This window comes from Eublepharis macularius, chromosome 6 (assembly GCF_028583425.1).
Source record: "Eublepharis macularius isolate TG4126 chromosome 6, MPM_Emac_v1.0, whole genome shotgun sequence".
NCBI lineage: Eukaryota > Metazoa > Chordata > Lepidosauria > Squamata > Eublepharidae > Eublepharis > Eublepharis macularius.
Genome location: NC_072795.1, coordinates 12,096,758 through 12,116,662, shown reverse-complemented (window position 1 = coordinate 12,116,662; position 19,905 = coordinate 12,096,758). Strand labels below are relative to the sequence as shown.

At 47.9% G+C, this 19,905-nt stretch overlaps 1 protein-coding gene across 2 annotated transcripts; it reads right to left on the bottom strand.

Moving 5' to 3' along the window:
- Window positions 1–2,303: 2,303 nt before the first annotated feature.
- On the bottom strand, window positions 2,304–12,637 carry THPO (thrombopoietin). 2 transcript variants are annotated; one of them, XM_054983849.1, is made up of 6 exons: window positions 12,406–12,637; window positions 12,136–12,272; window positions 9,082–9,209; window positions 7,929–8,015; window positions 5,497–5,661; window positions 2,304–3,729 (listed from the first exon to the last, which is right to left on the bottom strand). In XM_054983849.1, the coding sequence occupies exons 3-6, from the start codon at window positions 9,160–9,162 to the stop codon at window positions 3,562–3,564; spliced, it is 501 nt and encodes a 166-aa protein (XP_054839824.1). In that variant the 5' UTR covers window positions 9,163–9,209; window positions 12,136–12,272; window positions 12,406–12,637; the 3' UTR covers window positions 2,304–3,561. The 2 variants fall into 2 exon arrangements, with proteins under 2 accessions (XP_054839824.1, XP_054839823.1); XM_054983848.1 differs by lacking the exon at window positions 12,136–12,272.
- Between the last annotated feature and the right edge of the window lie 7,268 nt (window positions 12,638–19,905).

Sequence of the window (19,905 nt, the reverse complement as noted above, 5' to 3'; positions counted from 1 at the left end):
TGGTTAGCGAACCGGTTCATTTGGTTCGTGAAAATGTCACTTCTGGGGCAGCAGGAGGTCTGCAGTAAGCCCATCACCCCCATTGCCTAGGAAACTGATTGATCGGCGCCAGGCTGTCTGCAGTGACGAACCAAAAAACGAACCAAACGAACTAGCCTAAAAATCATGGTGGTTCATCAGAAGTGCCCTCTGACAAACCACCAGTTCGTGAAGCAAAAAACAGCCCTGTTTGTGACAAGCTTTGGTTTGTATTTCGGTTCATGCCTACCGCTAGTGTTAACCTTCCCCACCTGCTGTTTCTCTGATCTAAATTGTATCCTCCTGTCCCTCTCCCACTCCAGCTAGATTTAGGCCCCAAAGTTTAGAAACTGCAGATATTGTTTGTCAGGTTTTTATCCCACCGTTCTTCAGAGGCGTCCAGGGCAGGGTAGTTGATTCTCCCTTCCTGTTTTTATCCTTACAACAATCCTGTGAGGCAGGTTAGGCTGAAAGAGAGTGACTGGGCCAGGGTCAACCAATATGCTTTACAGCTGGGTGTGAGATTTGAACCCAGATCCTGGTGCGTCCTCTGCACCAATACGCCACACCGGCTTCCAACTTGATGCGCCTCTGGGTGCCGTTAGAATTTGGTGAAAGCACCATCATTAAAATGACTGCTGTAGGGATTAGGGGAAAAAAACAAACGGGAAGAAAACCCCAACCTAAATATCAAGCCAGGAACCAGAAAGCTGAGCGACAAAGAATTAAAATAAATATAATTATTTATTGCACAGATTCATAAGATTAAAAACATTGTATATGAAATACCTTTCAAAACTCGGAACACGGTATACACCAGTCGCAATAGTGTTTATACACATATAATGACCAAAAGACCAAACATGTTCCGGCCCTGGGAGCCTTCTGTGGTTAAAATTGTTTACACGCACATAAAACTGTAAATTTATCAGTATGAAAATAGTTCTTTTTCAGACCAGGCGGTTTATATATGAATCATTTGATCCCAATACTAGTAACAAATCATGTACGCATCGATCGAGGAGCTTCACTCATCAAAAATGGTAATGAAAAGCTAGCATTCTGTCCCGGGCCATAGTGGTATTCCCAGTGTGTGTTCTATTTATTTATTTTTGTTGCTTGACCTTCTGGTTCCTATGGAACCAGAACAGAACAACCACAACATTCGGAGGTTCCAGGCCAAGAATCGTCCTACGCTGCTTCCTAGGGGTGGCTCCTAAAAGACACAAAGCCGGGTCTCCTGGGCTCCTCTGGAGCATCTCTTGCTCCAGTGAGCCTGCAGAAGTCCAAGCCTGGCTCTTTGCTTTGGGAGAGAAAGGAGCAGGTGGCAAACACCCTGCACAGCGCCTCTGGCATCTCTGGATTAGATGGTGGCTTATGGCAGTGGTTTTTATTTTATTTTACTTCATTTATACCCTGTATTCCTCCCCAGTGGGGAACTCGAAGCAGCTAACGTCATTCTGTTCACCTCCCAACAACCCTGCGAGGTAGGTTAGGCTGAGAGAGTATGAACGGCCCCTGTTCACCCAGCAAGTTTCCATGGCAGAAGCGAGGAATCAAACCTGGGCCTCCCAGAGCCTAGCCCGTCACTCTATCCACAACACTACACGGGCTCTCTTTGGGTTCCCGTTCTGTGGGTAGCAAAGCCTGGGCAAACTGGACCGGGACTTTTCCAATTTTGTGGGTTTTTTTAAAGGGAGTCGCCATCCCAAGTAAATCTGGACTTGTGGGCCACCGTACCAAAAAGGTTGGGAACCGTGACTTACAGCATCAACAAATGAACGGATAGGGGGGAGACAATTAGCAGCAGGGCCGGACCTGATCCAAACAATGCACTGGTGGGCTTTTCAAACGTGTATAACCTTGGCATCGTATATTTTGCTCACGCAGCTTTATGCCCTGAATTTTTTTTTTTAAAAAAAGGCTCACCGTATTTTAAGTCATCTTTAATCGCTGCTGTGCCATTTTATAAGCAGCAACATTTCTTTACTACCCCCTGCTGGTTGGTCCAGGCAACATCTGTAATGAACTCCTGGAATGACTCAGGCCGACCATTTTTCTCTATAATATATTTTTCTCTTCTTCTTACATGAGTCTCAGAGCCAAGCTACAAGTGATGCCTGACACGGGTTGGACACTTGTCAGCTTCCCTCAAGTTTTGATGGGAAATGTAGGCGTCCTGGTCTTGCAGCTGTAATGGAGAGCCAAGCTGTAAAACCAGGACGCCTACATTTCCCACCAAAACTTGAGGGAAGCTGACAAGTGTCCAACCTGTGTAAGGCGTCACTTGTAGCTTGGCTCTAAGGGAGAGACAGGCCCAAGGTTACCAGAGGAATGTAACAACCGGGTGGGAATTTGAACATTGATCACCCAGATCCGAATCTGGGAGATCCTTCTAGCCACTATACCATGCAAGCTTTACATTTATAGGCTGCCTGTCCTCCATTATGGAATTCAAATTGCCGCTGTTGGGGATCTCTGACGAGTCCCAGATATTCAGAAGCATTACTGGTCTGCATGTCTCTCAATCATCGCCTGGACCTCAGTCAGTATCGGAAGACAAAAGGATCTCTTGCAGAGGGGTGAGAGTAGAGCCAAAAGGCATCCACGCAGCCAAACGGGGACGGTGTGACCACGTGCATACAAAAGGCGTTTCCGCTGCAGCCACATGTATTCTGCTAAATTATCTGCTGAGAAAAATCGCTCGTCGTTGTCCTCGCTAATTTCATTCCCAAAATAATCAGCTTCCTTGGGAGAGAAGAACTAGGTGGGTCTGGGGAGCGCCCAGGCGAAGGAACACGTGATTTGGAAACAAAATACGTCACATTTCGCACCACGAAAACCACTCCTTCCTCAGTCTCGAATGGGCTGCCTTTTTTTAGTGGAGTTCTGGCAGGAGAGCGACTACCTCCATCGCTCTGCTCGAAAGCGCATTGAATTTTAGATCTTGAGGCCAGGGAGCAGCCCAGGTTTGGCTTGAGTGTTCAGATCAATGCAATCAGACCCCCAGACAGGGAGTGCGTTGCCACTTTTTTAAAAAGCCTGCCATAACGCTGGCCACATCGGACTCCCAATTGGCATGCAAAAGTTCTTTCGGAGCGCACAGCCAGATTCACTCGGTTCCGGAAGTGTTTTTTTTTGTAGGTGGCTGAAACAAACTGTTGGGCATCTCTTGCCTTATACTGACTCGCAATCAATATTGTCTACTCAGACTGGCAGCTGCCTGTCTTTCACATCACCCATTAACTGATCCTTTTAACGGGAGATGCCGAGGATTGAACCTGGGACCTTCTGTGTGCCACGCAGATGCTCTGCCACTGAGCCTCAGCCCCTCCCTGTTTTGTGGGCCATCCCAGTTCTCTTTCCCTCTGCTTTTCTCATGGGGTTTGACCCCACGTTCCACTTCGAGGGCTTGCTCCGCCCTGCTCTTCCGCTCCTGGCTGGCTGAAGGCCCGCCAGAGCTCTTGCGTCTCACTCAGTGGCTTTGCCCAACAGCCAACAGCTCTTTCACTGCCCCTTCAGGGTGCTCACACTGGAAACTGGCTAAGCATCCCCGGGAGCTTCTCTGCTGCAAGAGTCTCTCCACAAGTCCTGGAAAAGGAAGTGCAACTTTCCTCGCACCAGCTGAGTATAGGTCTGGAAGATCCTCTTCGGGTTTCTTTCTGGAGTTACACGGGAGGCGCCTTCTGGCTGCTCGCCACCGCCCTCTTCCTGGAGGGGAGAAAAAGGGATGTGTTGAGGTGTGTCTGTCAGGCCCACAGCAAATCTCGAACCCAGGATCGGAGAAATTTGTGGGGCCCCAGCGAGTTTTGCAATGTACAGCTAGGAGGGACTGTTGTGTGGGGTGCGTTAGTGGAATGCCACTAAGGTGAGACCCGACAGATGAACCGAGTGTGTTCTAGTATGTGCCCTTGAATTCTCTGCAACATAGAAAGCAATCTACGGCGGTAGGGTATATGTTCTATGGCAGACATGGAGTTGCCAGGGCCTGGAGATCTCCCAGGATGACTGGAAGGTCAACGGCATGCAAAAGTACAATATATTGTATCTCCCACGTTCTGGTGGGATATAAAGGCTTTCCATTCTTACTTGTATCTGACAAAGGGAGCTTTGATTCTCGGAAGCTTTTACCCTGACAATCTTGTCGGCCTTCAAGGTGCTACTGAATTCAAATCCTGCTACTTTGGAGGGTGGAGTCTATGCAATAATATCTTGCTGAGTTCCCTCTGCTCTTCAAACTCTGCTTTCTCCAGGCTCCACCCATGTATTTCCAGGAATTTCTGAACCCCGAGTTGGCAACTCTACACTAGGTTGCCAATTTTCTCAGCTTTTATCAGACTGCCCAATAGCCCTTCCGTGGCATACAGATGCGAACATTATTCTGCTGTGTTTTGTTTCTTCCAAGGAACAAGACAATAATAGGAGAGAATTACGGAAAAGACAACCAAGCAACAAGCTCGCAGAGCACCATGACCAACTAACTAGCACCAATGAAAAAATGAGAAATAAATGAATCAAAAAAGTAAACACAGTCTCATATCTTCATTATATACAATTCAGTAACCTAATACAAATTTAGCTGCCAATAAGCACTCCAGGGCACAGATGGCCAACAAGCAATAGAATCCTTATATCCACCTCTGCATTGTGCACTTTACGGTGGATATAAGGACTTTATTGCTTGTTAACCATTTGTGCCCTGGAGTGCTTATTGGCAGTTAACTTTGTATTTGGTTACTGAATTGTATCTAATGAAGATATGAGACTGTGTTTACTTTTTTGACCAGCAATAAAGTCCTTATATCCACGGTAAAGTGCACAATGCAGAAGTGGATATAAGGACTTTATTGCTTGTTGACCATCTGTGCCCTGGAGTGCTTATTGGCAGCTAACTTTGTATTTGGTTTCTGAATTGTATATAATGAAGATATGAGACTATGTTTACTTTTTTGACCAGCAATAAAGTCCTTATATCCACGGTAAAGTGCACAATGCAGAGGTGGATATAAGGACTTTATTGCTTGTTGACCATCTGTGCCCTGGAGTGCTTATTGGCAGCTAACTTTGTATTTGGTTTCTGAATTGTATATAATGAAGATATGAGACTGTGCTTACTTTTTTGACAAGCAATAAAGTCCTTATATCCACGGTAAAGTGCACAATGCAGAGGTGGATATAAGGACTTTATTGCTTGTTGACCATTTGTGCCCTGGAGTGGCTATTGGCAGCTAAATTTGTATTAGGTTACTGAATTGTATATAATGGAGATATGAGACTGTCTTTACTTTTTTGACTCATTTAGTTCTCATTTTTTTCATTGGTGCTAGTTAGTTGGTCACGGTGCTCTGCGAGCTTGTTGCTTGGCGGTCTTCCTTGGAACACACAGGACTGAGTTCTGCCAGAGGCCTCTTGGGCTCTCCTAGTCAGGGGATTGGGGGTGTCAGATCAGCTACTGCTCCCCCCCCCCCGACCTCTCACCTGCCCCCTGAAGTTCCGTAGGTGGAGGAGGAAGGTGCTGGCTCTTTCGTACAGCTGCTGCAGAGGTGCGACGGCACATCCCTGCCGCAACTCATTTTGCACAGCTGCGGTGCCCTCCACCAACTTGCCCAGATTGTGGAGGACTTCCTGCCCTTTGGCTTGATTCTGAAGGAGAAAGAGAGAGAGCAAATGGGTGTGTCTGGAGACAGAAAGCAAAATTCTCCCCACCCCAGTGAGAGCCAAACTACAAGTGATGCCTTACACAGGTTGGACACTTGTCAGGTTACCTCAAGTTTTGATGGGTAATGTAGGCATCCTGGTTTTACAGCTTGGCTCTCCATTACAGCTGCAAGACCAGGATGCCTACATTTCCCATCAAAACTTGAGGGAAGCTGACAAGTGTCCAACCTGTGTCAGGCGTCACTTGTAGCTTGGCTCTGAGGCGTACAAAAATTTAGCAGATAAAGCCTTTTCTGACTTGGCTGGAGTTACCCCTACTGGAGAGAATGTGTGAGTACCCATAACTTTACTCCAATTATGCCAAAAGCAACTCAGGTAAGTGATTTTCTGAAGGAAGAAAGGGCGAGCCGGAGGGTTCAATGCCCTTGTGAGTTTCCCCCTTCAAATCTCTGCAGTGTGCCGTTTTTTTTTAAGTCACATGCAATGAATAAATGGGAGCAAAAAGAGTTTAAAGGGAAACCGATGCAATAATTAACAGCCAGTCAAAGAGAACATCAAGAAAGAAATGCAAAAGGAAGTTTTCAAATCATGGCTCAAAGAAGGCCACATAATTGTGGGGAGCGGGGGCTTCCATCCTAAAGGGTCACGGGAGAAAAAGCACAAGGGATGGAGGATCCAGCAGGGCAAAAGTGCACGCAGTAGTGCGGACCCAAGGTCGGAACATCGGATGTGCAACTTAAAGTTTAAGAAAGCAGCTGGTCTAATGTGTGTCCGAGCAACAGTGGCGAAGAGGGCGGGGTTTAAAGCCACCCACATAGCTTCCCTAAGAGAGAGTTCACTGAAAATATGCACAAATAGCGGTCCATATTCCCGGGGCCCTTCAGAGGTCCATAGGGTCTTAGGCCACTTCCAGGTTTTGAGGTTCCTAAGCCTCAAGTGGGAGGATGGGGGGGGGACATCTCCCAGTAGGGTTGCCAACCTCCAGGTGGGTCCTGAAGATCTCCCAGAATTACAGCTGATCTCCAAACAACAGAGATCACTTCCCCATAGGAAGTGGCTGCTTCCTAGAGCAAAGTCTATGGCATCACATCTCAGGTAAAATCTCTTCCATCCATGAACTCTTTATCTTCCACAGGTACCACCCCCAAATCTCCAGGAATTTCCCAACCCAAAGCTAGCAGCCCCAGGCAGCTTCCAGGTGAGTTATGCCATAGAGTCTGCCCTCCAAAGCAACCAGTTTCTCCATGGCGTCTAGAGATCCGTTGTAATTCTGGGAGATCTCCAGAGCCCGGCAACCTTAATCCGTGGAATTTACCGGCCTTAAGCCACATTTAGTTCCAGGAATAATGTAAAGATGATCTTGCTGACTAGTAATCAGTTTGAGATGGACCCCGCTCTCTAGTTTTATGTGAGCAAAAAGAGCAATGATGTGTATTTCCTTTCTTCAGATGATGGATGATGCCCTTCCTTTTCCTATTCTTTTTTAGTAAAAGAGTCCAGTAGGACCTTTAAGACTAACCAGATGCAGGGCTCATTTTGAGGGGGAACGTGCAGGAACGCAGTTCCGATAGTTTTCCAAAGAGGTCACATGTCAAGTGGCCCCGCCCATCTGATTTTTGGCCATTTGGGCCTGTTTTGGCCTGGATTGGGCCCAAAATGTCCAGGATCAGGCCTAAAACAGCTAGGATTGGTCCCAAAACAGCCAGAATCGGGCCTCTGACGGGTGGTGGATCACTCTCCTGCTCAGCAGCGACCCAATTCTGACCTTTTTGGGCCCCTTTTCAGCCATTTTCAGCCCCCTTTTGCCATTTTGGGCCCAATTTCGGCCCTGAATGGCCAGGATTGGGTCCAAAACAGCTAGGATAGGTGAGGTCAGGGGGTGTGGCATATGCAAATCAGTGATGCTAATGACACATTTCTGGTGATGTCAAAGGGTGTGGCATATGCTGATGGATTATGCTAATGAATTATGCTAATGAGTTCATGTGGCTCTTTTTCTACGAAACGACCCCTGACCAGATGCATCTGACGAAGAGAGCTGTGGTTCTCGAAAGCTTACACTACTATAAAGTTGGTTCGTCTTAAAGGTGCTACTGGACTCTACTATTTTGCAACTACAGACTAACGCGGCTAACTCCTCTGGATGTATTTATGTTTGTCACACTGATGGCTACAGCACGTCAGCTTTTCTCATGTCATCGTTCCGCAAGTAACGAACGCACATCCCTCATTCTTGGTCCTTCCTTACTCACTGTCTTCCTTATCCAGTCTCTGAGATTGAAGCCCACCAGGGGAAGCTGCACAGGTTCGTTGAGCAATGGCAATTCCTCGCATCGTCTCTATGGAGAGAGAAGGCCAAAAGTACTGAGAGAAGGGAACTGCGCTAGCTATTTCAAACAGACACCCATCGGATATACTATATGTAAAACCAAGCGTGAATACAGCTAACTTGGTACTAATTAATACTTGAGCACAGAGTTGCTAACTCCAGGTTGGGATGGTCCTGGATGTTTGGGGATTGAGCCTTGGGGAAGGTAGGTTTTGGGGAGTGGAAGGACTTCAGTGGGGTATAATGCCATAGACTCCACCCTCCAAAGCACTCGTTTTCTCCAGAGGAACTGGTCTCTATATTCTGGAGATCAGTTGTAATTCCAGGATATCTCCAGGCCCCAGCTGGAGATTGGCAAGCCTACTTGAGCACTGTCTAGCCCTCAGCAACAAACACAACTCCATGGCATGGGGTGTCATTTTTCAGTTCTCTACACAAAGTAGCAAAAGTCGGATCTTCCTAGCTTGTGCGTTGAGTTGATGTGGAAGACAGCAGGGTAATACATATTCATGCACGTCGTCTATGGCTGCAAACCTCAGCACCCTTATCTGGGTGTAAGTTCCCACCAAGTATAGTAAAATTTACAGTGACTGGGAGGATGATGGGGTATTACAAGAATACAGGTGTATAGGCATATGAAGAGCCCCGTGGCGCAGAATGGTGAGCGGCAGTACTGCAGCCCAAGCTCTGCTCACGACCTGAGTTTGATCCTGGCAGAAGCCGGGTTCAGGTAGCCGGCTCAAGGTCAACTCAGCCTTCCATCCTTCCGAGGTGGGTAAAATGAGTACCCAGTTTCCTGGGGGTAAAGTGTAGATGCCTGAGGAAGGCAATGGCAAACCGCCCCGTAAAAAGTCTGCCAAAAAACCATGATGCAACGTCTCCCCATGAGTCAGTAAAGACTCGGTGGTTGCACCTTTACCTTTTTTACCTTTAGGTATATGAAAATTTGGCATCCTTCCTAAGACAGAATCACGGGAGAGAAACCCAAAATAAAAGCCCTCTCTCTTTGCAGGGGAGTCTATTCAGGACTCCGTATTTTACCTGAATGGATGTTTCTTACTCTTTACCAGACTTACCATTTGTTCCTCCAAGTCCGTGGCTTCTGCGATGTACTTCTGGATTAGCCGCCTGTCGCATACCAGCCCTGTGGGACTCATCCTGGACGATTTGATATGGAGCAGGAATGCAGTGAAGAGCAGCAGCCCTGAAGGAGAGGAGGAAGAGAGAGGTCCCTGTTTTTTGGCACCCACCCAAACAGCTCTGAAGTACGGCTTCCTATTTCCTACTTCCCTAAAGTGTGCTGGACAGAAACAGGGCCTGCCTGTGAGTAAAGGTTATGAGGTCGCCTGAGATCTGGATTTTGAGATTACAGGAGGGTGGGGCCTAGAAGTTGAAGGGTGGGGCTTAGCAGAATAGGGGTGGGGTTTAGGAGATTAAGGGGTGGGGCTTAGCAGGGTGTGGTAGAGCCTAGAGGGGACAGAAGATGCCATCTGGTGAGTGTGGAGTAGAATGCATAACAAGCTTTTGACCCTAGCAGAAGATTTTGGTGCTTGAAACTGAGAAGGCTGCCAAACCACTGAACATTCAATTCAAACCCTGGAGACTGATGGTGAGTCCATCACTAACCACAAATTCACTCACCCAGGCATGGGTGGGTACCGGGAAAGAAAGTTTCAGTGTCACCCCATCCATACAGCACTGCCATTGCCTGCACTGCTGAGTTTAGGGTTGCCAACTCCAGGTTGGAAAATTCCTGGAGATTTGAGGGGGTGGAGCCTGGAGAAGCCAGGGTTTGGAAAGGGGAGGGATGTCAGCAGGTTATAATGCCATAGAGTCCACCCTCCAAAGCTGCCACCTTCTCCAGGGGCACTGGTCTCTGTAGTCAGGATATCAGTTGTCATTCTGGGAGATCTCGCACCGCCACCTTGAGAATGACAACCCTAGCTGAGTTTCAAAGAAAAGCCGTTTCCACACACTCTGGCCGTTTCCACACATATTGAATAATGCACTTTCAATGCACTTTAGTTGTCCTTTAGAAGTGGATTTTTTGTTCCACACATGGAAAATCAGTTACAAATGTGCACTAAAGTGTATTGAAAGTGGATTATTTAACGTGTGTGGAAACGGCCATTGAGTAATGCAATTTCAATGCACTTTAGTAATCCTTTGGAAGTGGATTTTTTTGTTTCACACACGAAAACCCAGTTCCAAATGATGGCTGCTTCCACACACGTTGGATAATCCACTTTCAATACCCTTTAGTGAACATTTGGAACTACTTTTCCATGTGTGGAACAAAAAATCCACTTCCAAAGGATTGCTAAAGTGCATTGAAAGTGCATTATTTAACGTGTGTGGAAATGGCCATAGTCTAACACCCATGTAAGACAAGGGCGCTGGAAGCCAGTGGAGGGCCACGATTTGTTTCAGGAGGAAAATGGATTCCAGGCCTTACACACTCAACCTGCCTTCCAACTCCATTGGGAAAAGGATGCTCTCATCTCATTCTTTCCCCTTTCCACTCTGCCTGCTCCCAGTCTCCTGCTTTGCTCCCATCTCAATCACAAATAAGCACAGCTCAATAGGAGCTACGGCAGGCACCTTTGCGATGCAGTGAAATGGTCTTTGAGCATGTGCAAAGTGCGTTTCCTTCACCACTGAGTGACCGGAGCCATCCCTTCAGGGAAAGGTCTTATCAATCACAGGATATTATTTCTAGCCTAGGCTTGGCTCTGTCCTTTAGGGGGGGAAATTAAATGCTAGGGAAAAAATGTCCAGTTGCTTCTCTGGAATGTGTCGGCTGCTCCAAACTGGATTCCGTTCAAGCATCATCTAATTGGTTTTTCCTGCTTCTTGCTGTCACCCGATTAAACTTTTAAATGTATGCTGTTTAATCGCTTCATTATTTGCTTAAATCCGAAGATGCTGATATATGAATAAAAATAGTCCTGAAGGGGCCAGCTGAGAATGGTTCTCAAAGGGTGTTGCATTAGGCCTCTTCTTAAAAAGAAGTATCCCCTCCTCTTAGGAGACTTAGGGAATGCCTCTTCTATGGGGAGGCATTCCCATCAATGGGGATTGGAAGTTCTTGTATTCCAAAGAATATTTTTTTTAAAAAAGCTGGCTGAGCAATTAGGCTCCTTTTTTTAATAGAGCAAGAACATTATAACCAATTAATCTCATTAACTTCTCTAGATGTTGCCACCCTCATTTTTATGCCAAACATGCCTGTAACAGAAACTGATATAAAACCATTCTCATAACTAGGCCTGGCTGCCTCCCAAATTTATTTGTTTGTTTATTGATTGATTTATGCCCCGCCTTTCTCCCCAATAGGTACCAAAGCAGGTTACATTATTCTCTCCATTTTATCCTCACAACAACCCTGTTAGGTAGGTTAGGTTGAAAGAGAGTGACTGCCCCAAGGTCACTCAGTGAGCTTCCATGACAGAGTGGGGATTCGAATCTGGAGTCTCACGTTTTATAGTCTGATGTTCTAACCACTATACAACACTGCCTCTCGGGGGGGAAACTGCAGCCTGGCTCAGGAACTGAGTACAATGTCATAATCCATGCTCATAGATCCAGAGGAGTAGCCGTGTTGGTCTGCAGTTGCAAAACAGGAAAGAGTCCAGTAGCACTTTTGAGACTCACCAACTTTATTGTAGCATAAGCTTTCCAGAACCACAGCTCTCTTCACAGCCATGCATCTGACGAAGAGAGCTGTGGTTCTCGGAAGCTTCTGCTACAATAAAGTTGGTTAGACTTAAAGGTGCTATTGGACTTTTTCCTATTTTGCAACTACAGACTAACACGGCTGACTTCTCTGGATCTATGATTAAAGGACTTAAGGAGTCCTTTCTTGGTTTGGAGTCCAGCAGCACTTTTAAGACTAACCAACTTTATTGTAGCATAAGCTTTCAAGAACCACAGCTCTCTTTGTCATCTGACGAAGAGAGCTGTGGTTCTCGAAAGCTTCTGCTACAATAAAGTTGGTGAGTGTTAAAGGTGCTCCTGGACTCTTTACTGTAATCCATACTGTCTTGCTTGAAAAACAGTTCCCATGTTTAGAGGGGGGAGCCATGAATCTAAAATGTGGTTTTCATAGAAAAAAAGCCCCTAGCTCACACCTGGATCTCACATGATTCCCTGGGCAAAGAATGACTCCATCCTGGCTACTGTTCAGCCCCACTATGATAGTGCCAGTCTCTTGACTCCAGGCCACGCGTTTTTCGTCTGCCACCAGCCAGCCCTCACATTCCTGGGCCTAGAGGGAAGGAAGAGCTGTCAGGTGACAGGGTGGGCCCTTGCACTGCTCATTTGGTAGCCAAAGACGTCCTGCCTCCCTCTCCCCAGCCCCCCTTGGCCTCTGGGTCCATCTCCACGTGCCCATCACTCACGGTTCAGCTCCATGCCAACCAGGCTCTCTCATCACACCATCTTCCTGCCTGGGGTCGGTGGCTGCTCTCCAGCTCCCGTCTGGCTTCCATTGACGGCGGTTTGACTGCTGCCCCAGCCACGAGGACCACCGAGCAGAGCGAAGGCCAGGGCAGCTGCGGCGTCCTCGTCAGGGCTATCTGCGCAGTTCCCGGCCGTGGAAGCAAGCGGCGCTTGGCTTCCTGTTGTGCTGCTGCCGGTGACCTCTGGGCCATGACACCGGAGCACAGAGCAGGATGAACCTTCAGGAAGGCTTCCCGCTTCCAGCCATTTCCTCCTTGGCTCACAGCTGAGGGATGAGGCAGGCGTTAGCTTTGCTGTCGCCTGCTTGGCAGAAGTTTGGTGTTGCGCCAGATCACAGTCTGTCTGCACTCTGGGCAAGATGCTGCACGCCTGTCCCTGCAGCCACTGAAATGTGGGGACCTCCCAACAGCCAACTAGAGGCCAGTATGGTGTGGGACTAACATAGGATTGCCAGCCTCCAGGTGGTGGCTGGAGATCTCCCAGAATTAGAACTGATCTCCAGGCCATAGAGATCTGTTCCCCTGGAGAAAATGGCTGCTTTGGAGGGTGGACTCCATGCCATTATACCCTTCTCGTCCCAATCCCTGCCCTCTCCAGGCTCCACCCCCAAGATCTCTAGGACTTTCCCAACCTGGAGCTGGCAATCCTAGATAACAAGGACGGGGGAGACCCAGTTTCAAACCTCCATTCAGCAATGATGCTCAGTTGTTGATCTTGGGCCGGTCACATACACACACACATGCACAGAGCATGGCCTACCCCTCAGGGTTGTTGTGAAGACAAAAGAGAGGAAGGGAGAACCAGGTATGCCACCCCTTGAAGGAATGGAAGGGCTCTTTTCAAAAATGGAATAAACTGCAACCCTTCACAAAACTCTCAATCTGAGAACAAGGACCACACCCTGGGGCTAATCTAGAGATCACGCTTCCTTCAGCCATGTCTGCAAAGAATTTAATGTACAAGGAAAGTCCTTTGGAAAGTACTTTTAGAGGCACAGCTGTCCAGAAACATGGCCTGGGCCAAGGTTGAGGTCGGGGCCTTCAGAAAGGTTTTAAATCCAGATGCTACCTTCTCTCCAGTATCTACATTTGTCTTGCCCTTCATTTATGAGGTCTAGGGCTAACCAAGAGGATTTCCTTTTCCCAAAGGAAACATGGTAAGTCTCCAATAGTGGCAAGCTCCAATAGTTTCAATAGAGCTTGCTTCAGCTTACTGAAAGGGTATCATAATAACACAGGACGTAAGGGTATCTGTCCTCTCCAGAAAAGCTGGTTTAATTCATGGTTTGGTCTGTGGCTTCAGTCCCTCTTCTACTGGGAAGTTTCCTACGGCAGGGAGAGACAGCTCACAGTTGATGGGAAGCATTCATCTTAATAAATCACAAGCTGTGCCAGACCAGAGCTGTCTGTCTAGCAGCTTAGGTTCAGCAAAGTGTATCTTAAACCAGCAATTGTATCCTCATTTTGATCTAGCGACTCAGAGGCGGGGGGGCAGGGGTGTTGCAATGCTTGGGTTAATTAGGCCAATCGTGCAAAGGATCCATGCTTTGATATCACAACTTCCGTTCTTGGGAAGTGTACCCAAGTTTTCTGACAATATTGACAGAACAAAGGCAGAACTGGAAGATTAGATTTCACACTGGGAGAGAGAGAAATTGGTCTTAAGCTCAGGGGCGCCTGCGTGTGCACAGGAATAAACCCAGACCAGCAACCGACACTGCGGCAGCCACGACTTTCAAATTCTCTTCTCTGGGCTCTCTTTCCAGGCCTGCATGACTCATGGCCCTAATTAGAACATCACCTCATCTGCCTCCCTTCCAGGAACATGCACACACATCTGCTTTCGGTTTTGCTAACAAGACATTACCATGTGTCCAATTTGCCTCCTGCTTTGTGGAATCGGTCTGGCCAATATGGAGTCTCTGGGACATGTCTGACAACTGGAGCATCTCGGTCTAGGGCACTGAATGAACATCGAGGTATAGCTGAACATGAACTATCTGTTCTCGTCGAACATAAAATAAATAAAACGCAGAAGGGGCCTGAGTGAATCTTCCAGAGGCTCTGAAAGTTGTTTTACAACAAGGAGTTCAGTAAGAGTCCGGCTGGATCAAAGGGTTTGTGTAGGACAGTATCTTGTTCCCTACACTGGCCAACTAGATATTCTCAGAAATCCCACAACCAGAACCTCCCAGGTGGCTTACCTCTGAACATCTGGGATCCAGAATCTTACTACAGGATCTGTTTTTTATCATGGCTAATGGTCCTTCATGCACGTGTCCAATAATCTTTTAAAGCCATCTTAGCCAGAGCCCATCACATCTTGTGGCAGAGAGTTCCGCAGTTTAACTATTTAACACACACCACGCACTTCCTTTTGTTTGTCCTAAACCAATTGCCAATCATTATTGCCAAGACTCAAGAGATCCTGAGTTTTAGCTTTAGGAGAGGAGGGGTAGGAATTCCCTTTCTGTTCTCTCCTCATTCACCTATTTAGCGCATTTTTTATTTCTATTTTCCTCTGAGGAGTTCAGGGGCAAGGCACACTGCTTCTTCTTTCCCCCTTTTTATTCTGACCATGGCAGGCAAGGTGGAGAGAAAGTGACTGGCCTCTTGCAAGCTTCATGGCAGAGTGGGGCGTTGAACCTGGGTCTCCAATCCTAGCTGGATACGCTAACCACTGCACAACACTGTCCATTCATAATTTTGTGCTTTTCTATGTTGTCCCCTCCGCTTTGCTCACCTGCCCTCTAAACCAAAAAGACCCAAATGTTTCAGCTGTGGGTGCCAGTCATGCTCGCTTGATACTTCAAGACACGTGACAAGCATACCCAGACTCACACCCTTGAGTAATTGTGTAGAACTAGCTTTGCATCTTGTCCTCCTAATGAAAACTGAAAAGTCCAAAAAGGACCCCCAGATACCCCTATGGTGACAAGGGTTCTGCAGTACTTACCGTTCACTTCATAGCTGTCATCATCGTTCCCCTACATCACTGCTCTTCCTTTGGTGGGGTGCCAACTCCAGGTTGGGAAATAGTTGGAGATTTGGGGGCAAAGCTTGGGAGTTTACGGAGGGAAAGGAACTCAGGGGGTATAATGTCAGAGTCCACCTTCCGAAGCAGTCATTTTTTCCCAGGGGAACTGATCTCCATAGTCTGGACATCTCCAGGTTCCACCTGGAGCTTGACAGCCCTACTTTCATCCCTATTTGTTACAATTAGGGATGCCATGCTCCCGGTGGGGGCAGGGGATGCCCCGCCCCCACCCCTCACACCCCACCCCCACTTACCTAGCCGGTGGGGGGTGCGCACCTTCTGTGCACACTCCCCGGTGGTGCTGCACGCTCCCATGCACAGCAGCCGCCTGGATCGGCCCAGTTCGGCCCGGATCGGGGCCGCTGTAGAGTGCTCCTGCGCTCTGCAGCAGCTCAAAATGGGCCCGATCCGCACCCAAATAGAGCCATTTTGGGTCACTGTGCTCCTGTGCTCCACAGCGTTTCAAAACGGGCCTGATCAGCACCAAAACAGGCCCAAAATGAGCCCGTTTTGGCACGGATTGGGCCCATTTGGTCATCATGCTTGCTTTGCGCACGTGCACCCTCCCCCCCCCCCCCCGGAAAGGTGAGTGCCAGGCCCCAGTCCCGTCGCCGGGAGGTTGAGAGGGCCTGGTAACCCTAGTTACAATTGCTGTTTTTCAGGGTTTAGCTACCCCCACCCCATGTCTAGAAATCTGAGCAAAAGCGAGCATTCATCTTGCTTCTAGCATGCATGTGCACGAACTGTAACACACCATGCAATGCGCAGCCAGCAGCTTCATACACTGCAGGTGCTAGAACACTAATTACACCTTTTAGGATAATTTTGCAGATAATATTGAGCCGTACAAAAGAATCTCTGCCACCTCCATTTCAGGACAGGCTGCGGCAGGATAAACGAGTACAGGATCCATTCGATAGAGAAAAGAGCCAACAGCAGTAGAGAGTATCGAGGAAGGGCTCGTGCAGTGATCCTCCATTGGGCTCTTATGACTTTGTTTTCATTTGGGGAAATGTTGAAAGGAATGCTGTGGACCTGATCACTGCAATATACTCAATAAGCCATATGCAAATCCCCTGATCTACTTGCCTTCGGTTGCCTGGATGTAAAGCAAATGTATACTGGACATATAACTGAAGCATTCAAGAGTCAAAGCAGATGAAACTTTGGAAGATCCACAAGCGGGTCTCCCCAGATCTTTTAAAGCAAAATTTTCAGCCAGCAGGGAGAGGGGGCACCAATTCAGATCTGTGCTGGGAGAGGACGCGTTGTTCCATCTCTGTCAAAGGATGGCCCCCTATCTAAGACTGGGAATCTTTTTCTTCCATGGCTATCAGCAATCTGTCATCTGTTTTGACCTTCGAAAGGGAAACTTTGTGCCCAAGCATCTGATCCAAGATCCACTGATCTTTTGCCTAGGGGAGACACAAGCCAGAGCCTTCTGGGGCTGAAAACTGGCTTCTGCAACAACCCCCGATAATCATGTTTTTGTTATATACGTGCCACAATTTGAACTGGATCCTGTGAATCTATTCCGCTAACGCTGGTGCTGTCCTCTGGTGCAAGGAGCTCTGGGCAGAAGCCTCCTGTCCTTGCAGCAGAGGGAAGTGCCCACTGTTTGTGGGACGGATCTGCAGAGTCCCACGTGGGAAAGCTTCAAGTGCTCCTTGACTAGATCAGCCTACTTACAAGAGCCCTCCGGGGTAGACCGGTATCGCTTTGCTCTACGTATGCAGACAAAGCTCTCAGAGCGGAACTACAAGTGGCAAAAGGCACAGGTTGGACACTTGTCAGCTTCCCTCAGGTTTTGATGGGGAATGTAGGCATCCTGGTCTTGCAGCTTGGCTCTCCGACTGCTGTCCAATGGACTTTTCGTCTGTCACTTGTCCAACATTCCGCCAAGCTGCCTACATTTCCCATCAAAACCTGAGGGAAGCTGACAAGTGTCCAGCCTGTGCCTTTTGTCACTTGTGGTTCCGCTCTCAGTCTCTTAAGAACTTTTGAGCGAGCGGAGGTTTGGAACCAAGACTCCCAGCTTTGCTAGGCTGACTCCCAAGGATCAGGCCCTTTCAGATCCCCGTTTGGATTTGGGATTTTCTGACCCTCTGCAGCTCCCACTCAGCCAGCCTGTGTCCCCCAGTCAGCTCCTGTTTCCTGGCAGAAGCCATCCCCTTTCAACATCTGGCCGTTTGCCCGGCCAAGCAAACAAAGACTTCTGTCCGTATCGCTATCGTTCGGTATATCCAGATAAGTTTTCTCGCACGCTTCCTTCCGTCCTACTTCTGGGCCTAGCAATACACTCACCTTGGGAGCCAAAGGAGGCCTGGCTGTCCAAGTGTCTCCTACGAGTCGCTTGAGGACTGGGAGAGGAAGCCGGGCTGAAGTCTGCACTAGACCATGAGTGGGAGGGTAATGATAACAGAGGTCAATCACCTTGGCCGTGGCCTCTTTAGCCAATGCATATGGAGAGCACAGCGGCCAGGCCTCTGCCCTCTGTGGGACGTGATGCTCTGCACATCTCCCGAGGGTCAGGATGGTACTGAGCATGTATGGGGCCCGCAAGGCCCCGGTGACTAGAGTTGCCAACCTCCAGGTGGGACCTGGAGATCTTCCAGAATTACAGCTGATCTCCAGTCTACAGAGATCGATTCTCCTGGCTGCTTTGGAGGGTGGAGTCTGTGGCTTTATACACTGCTAAGATCCCTCCCCAAACCCAACCCACCCTAGGCTTTAAGCTCAAAACCTCCAAGAATTTACCAACCTGAGTTGGCACCCCTAACCATTGCACCCCCTCACCACCACCCCATTCTCATGGACTTAACTCAAAAGCCCTCTGGAAAAAAAGAAGGCCTTCAAACTCCTCCAGAAAGTTTTTAGAGAATCAGCCGTCCACAGCTCCAAAGGGGGTTCTGAAATCAGAGGTCATAGTCACAAAAGCACTTTCTTAGAGCGGAACTACAAGTGGCAAAAGGCACAGGTTGGACACTTGTCAGCTTCCCTCAGGTTTTGATGGGAAATGTAGGCATCCTAGTCTTGCAGCTTGGCTCTCCAACTGCTGTCCAATGGACTTTTCATCTGTCACTTGTCCAACATTCCACCAAGTTGCCTACATTTCCCATCAGAACTTGAGGGAAGCTGACAAGTGTCCAATCTGTGCCTTTTGTCACTTGTGGTTCCGCTCTTAGTGTTTTCACCAGCTGAACCCATGCTAGTGTTGGTTCCCAGAGGAAGTCTCAGGTCCATCGATACAGGTGTAGGACTAGCACTTGGGTCACCTACAGGATCTGAGATTGTGCCCTGGAGCATGTTCCAGATTTTTCTGCAATGCATGGAGGTTCTGTGGCAGAAATGCCAGAGTCTCTCAGCAAAGGAGTCTATATTGTTATTATTGGTAACAATAAATGGTGGCACTATTGACATGCATGGTGCCCCAGGATCCACCCCTAAATCTCCAGGAATTTCCCAACCTGGAGATGGCAACTCTATGTAGAAGAGTGTAACTCGGCTTATAGATCCAGAGGAGTTAGCCGTGTTAGTCTGTAGTAGCAAAATCAAAAAGAGTCCAGTAGCACCTTTAAGACTAACCAACTTTATTGTAGCATAAGCTTTCGAGAATCACAGTTCTCTTCGTCAGATGCATGGAGGGCAAGAAGAAACTGGTCAGATATGATGTCTGTTTGTATTTGTGCCAGTTTCTTCATGAGGTTGATGGATTTCCTCTCCATTCGGCTGAATGTGGTGCTTTCCATGGTCATAGATCCAGAGGAGTTAGCCATGTTAGTCTGTAGTAGCAAAATCAAAAAGAGTCCAGTAGCACCTTTAAGACTAACCAACTTTATTGTAGCATAAGCTTTCAAGAATCACAGTTCGAAGAGAACTGTGATTCTTGAAAGCTTATGCTACGATAAAGTTGGTTAGTCTTAAAGGTGCTACTGGACTCTTTTTAACTTGGCTTAGAGTCACACGGTTGGGGTGTTACAAGCATCTGTGATACATTCGCAGATATAAGCGCATCCTTCTATGCAATGCTAATAATTTCAGGTGGGTAGCCGTGTTGGTCTGTGGTAGAAGAGCGAGATTTGGGTCCAGTAGCGCCTTAAAGTCCAACTTCTATCGTCAGATAAGTTGTTTCTAGACTGTCTCTGCAGGCAATGCCGTAGATCATCACCAGGGGGCAGCAGCCATCAATCTCTGAAGCTCTGGGAAGGACTCTGGGGCATTGGTAGAGTGCATAAAGGAATCAAGAAGGGCTATCACTTGATATTTGACTAATATGTTAAATTACTGTAATTTGAGAGGGGGGACTGAAATATGAGCATCTGAGTAGTTTCTCCCCAGTCATTTCAGATCAACACACAAGATCCACTTAAAAATTAAAAGTAAAGTGATCGCAGGAGCTGAGC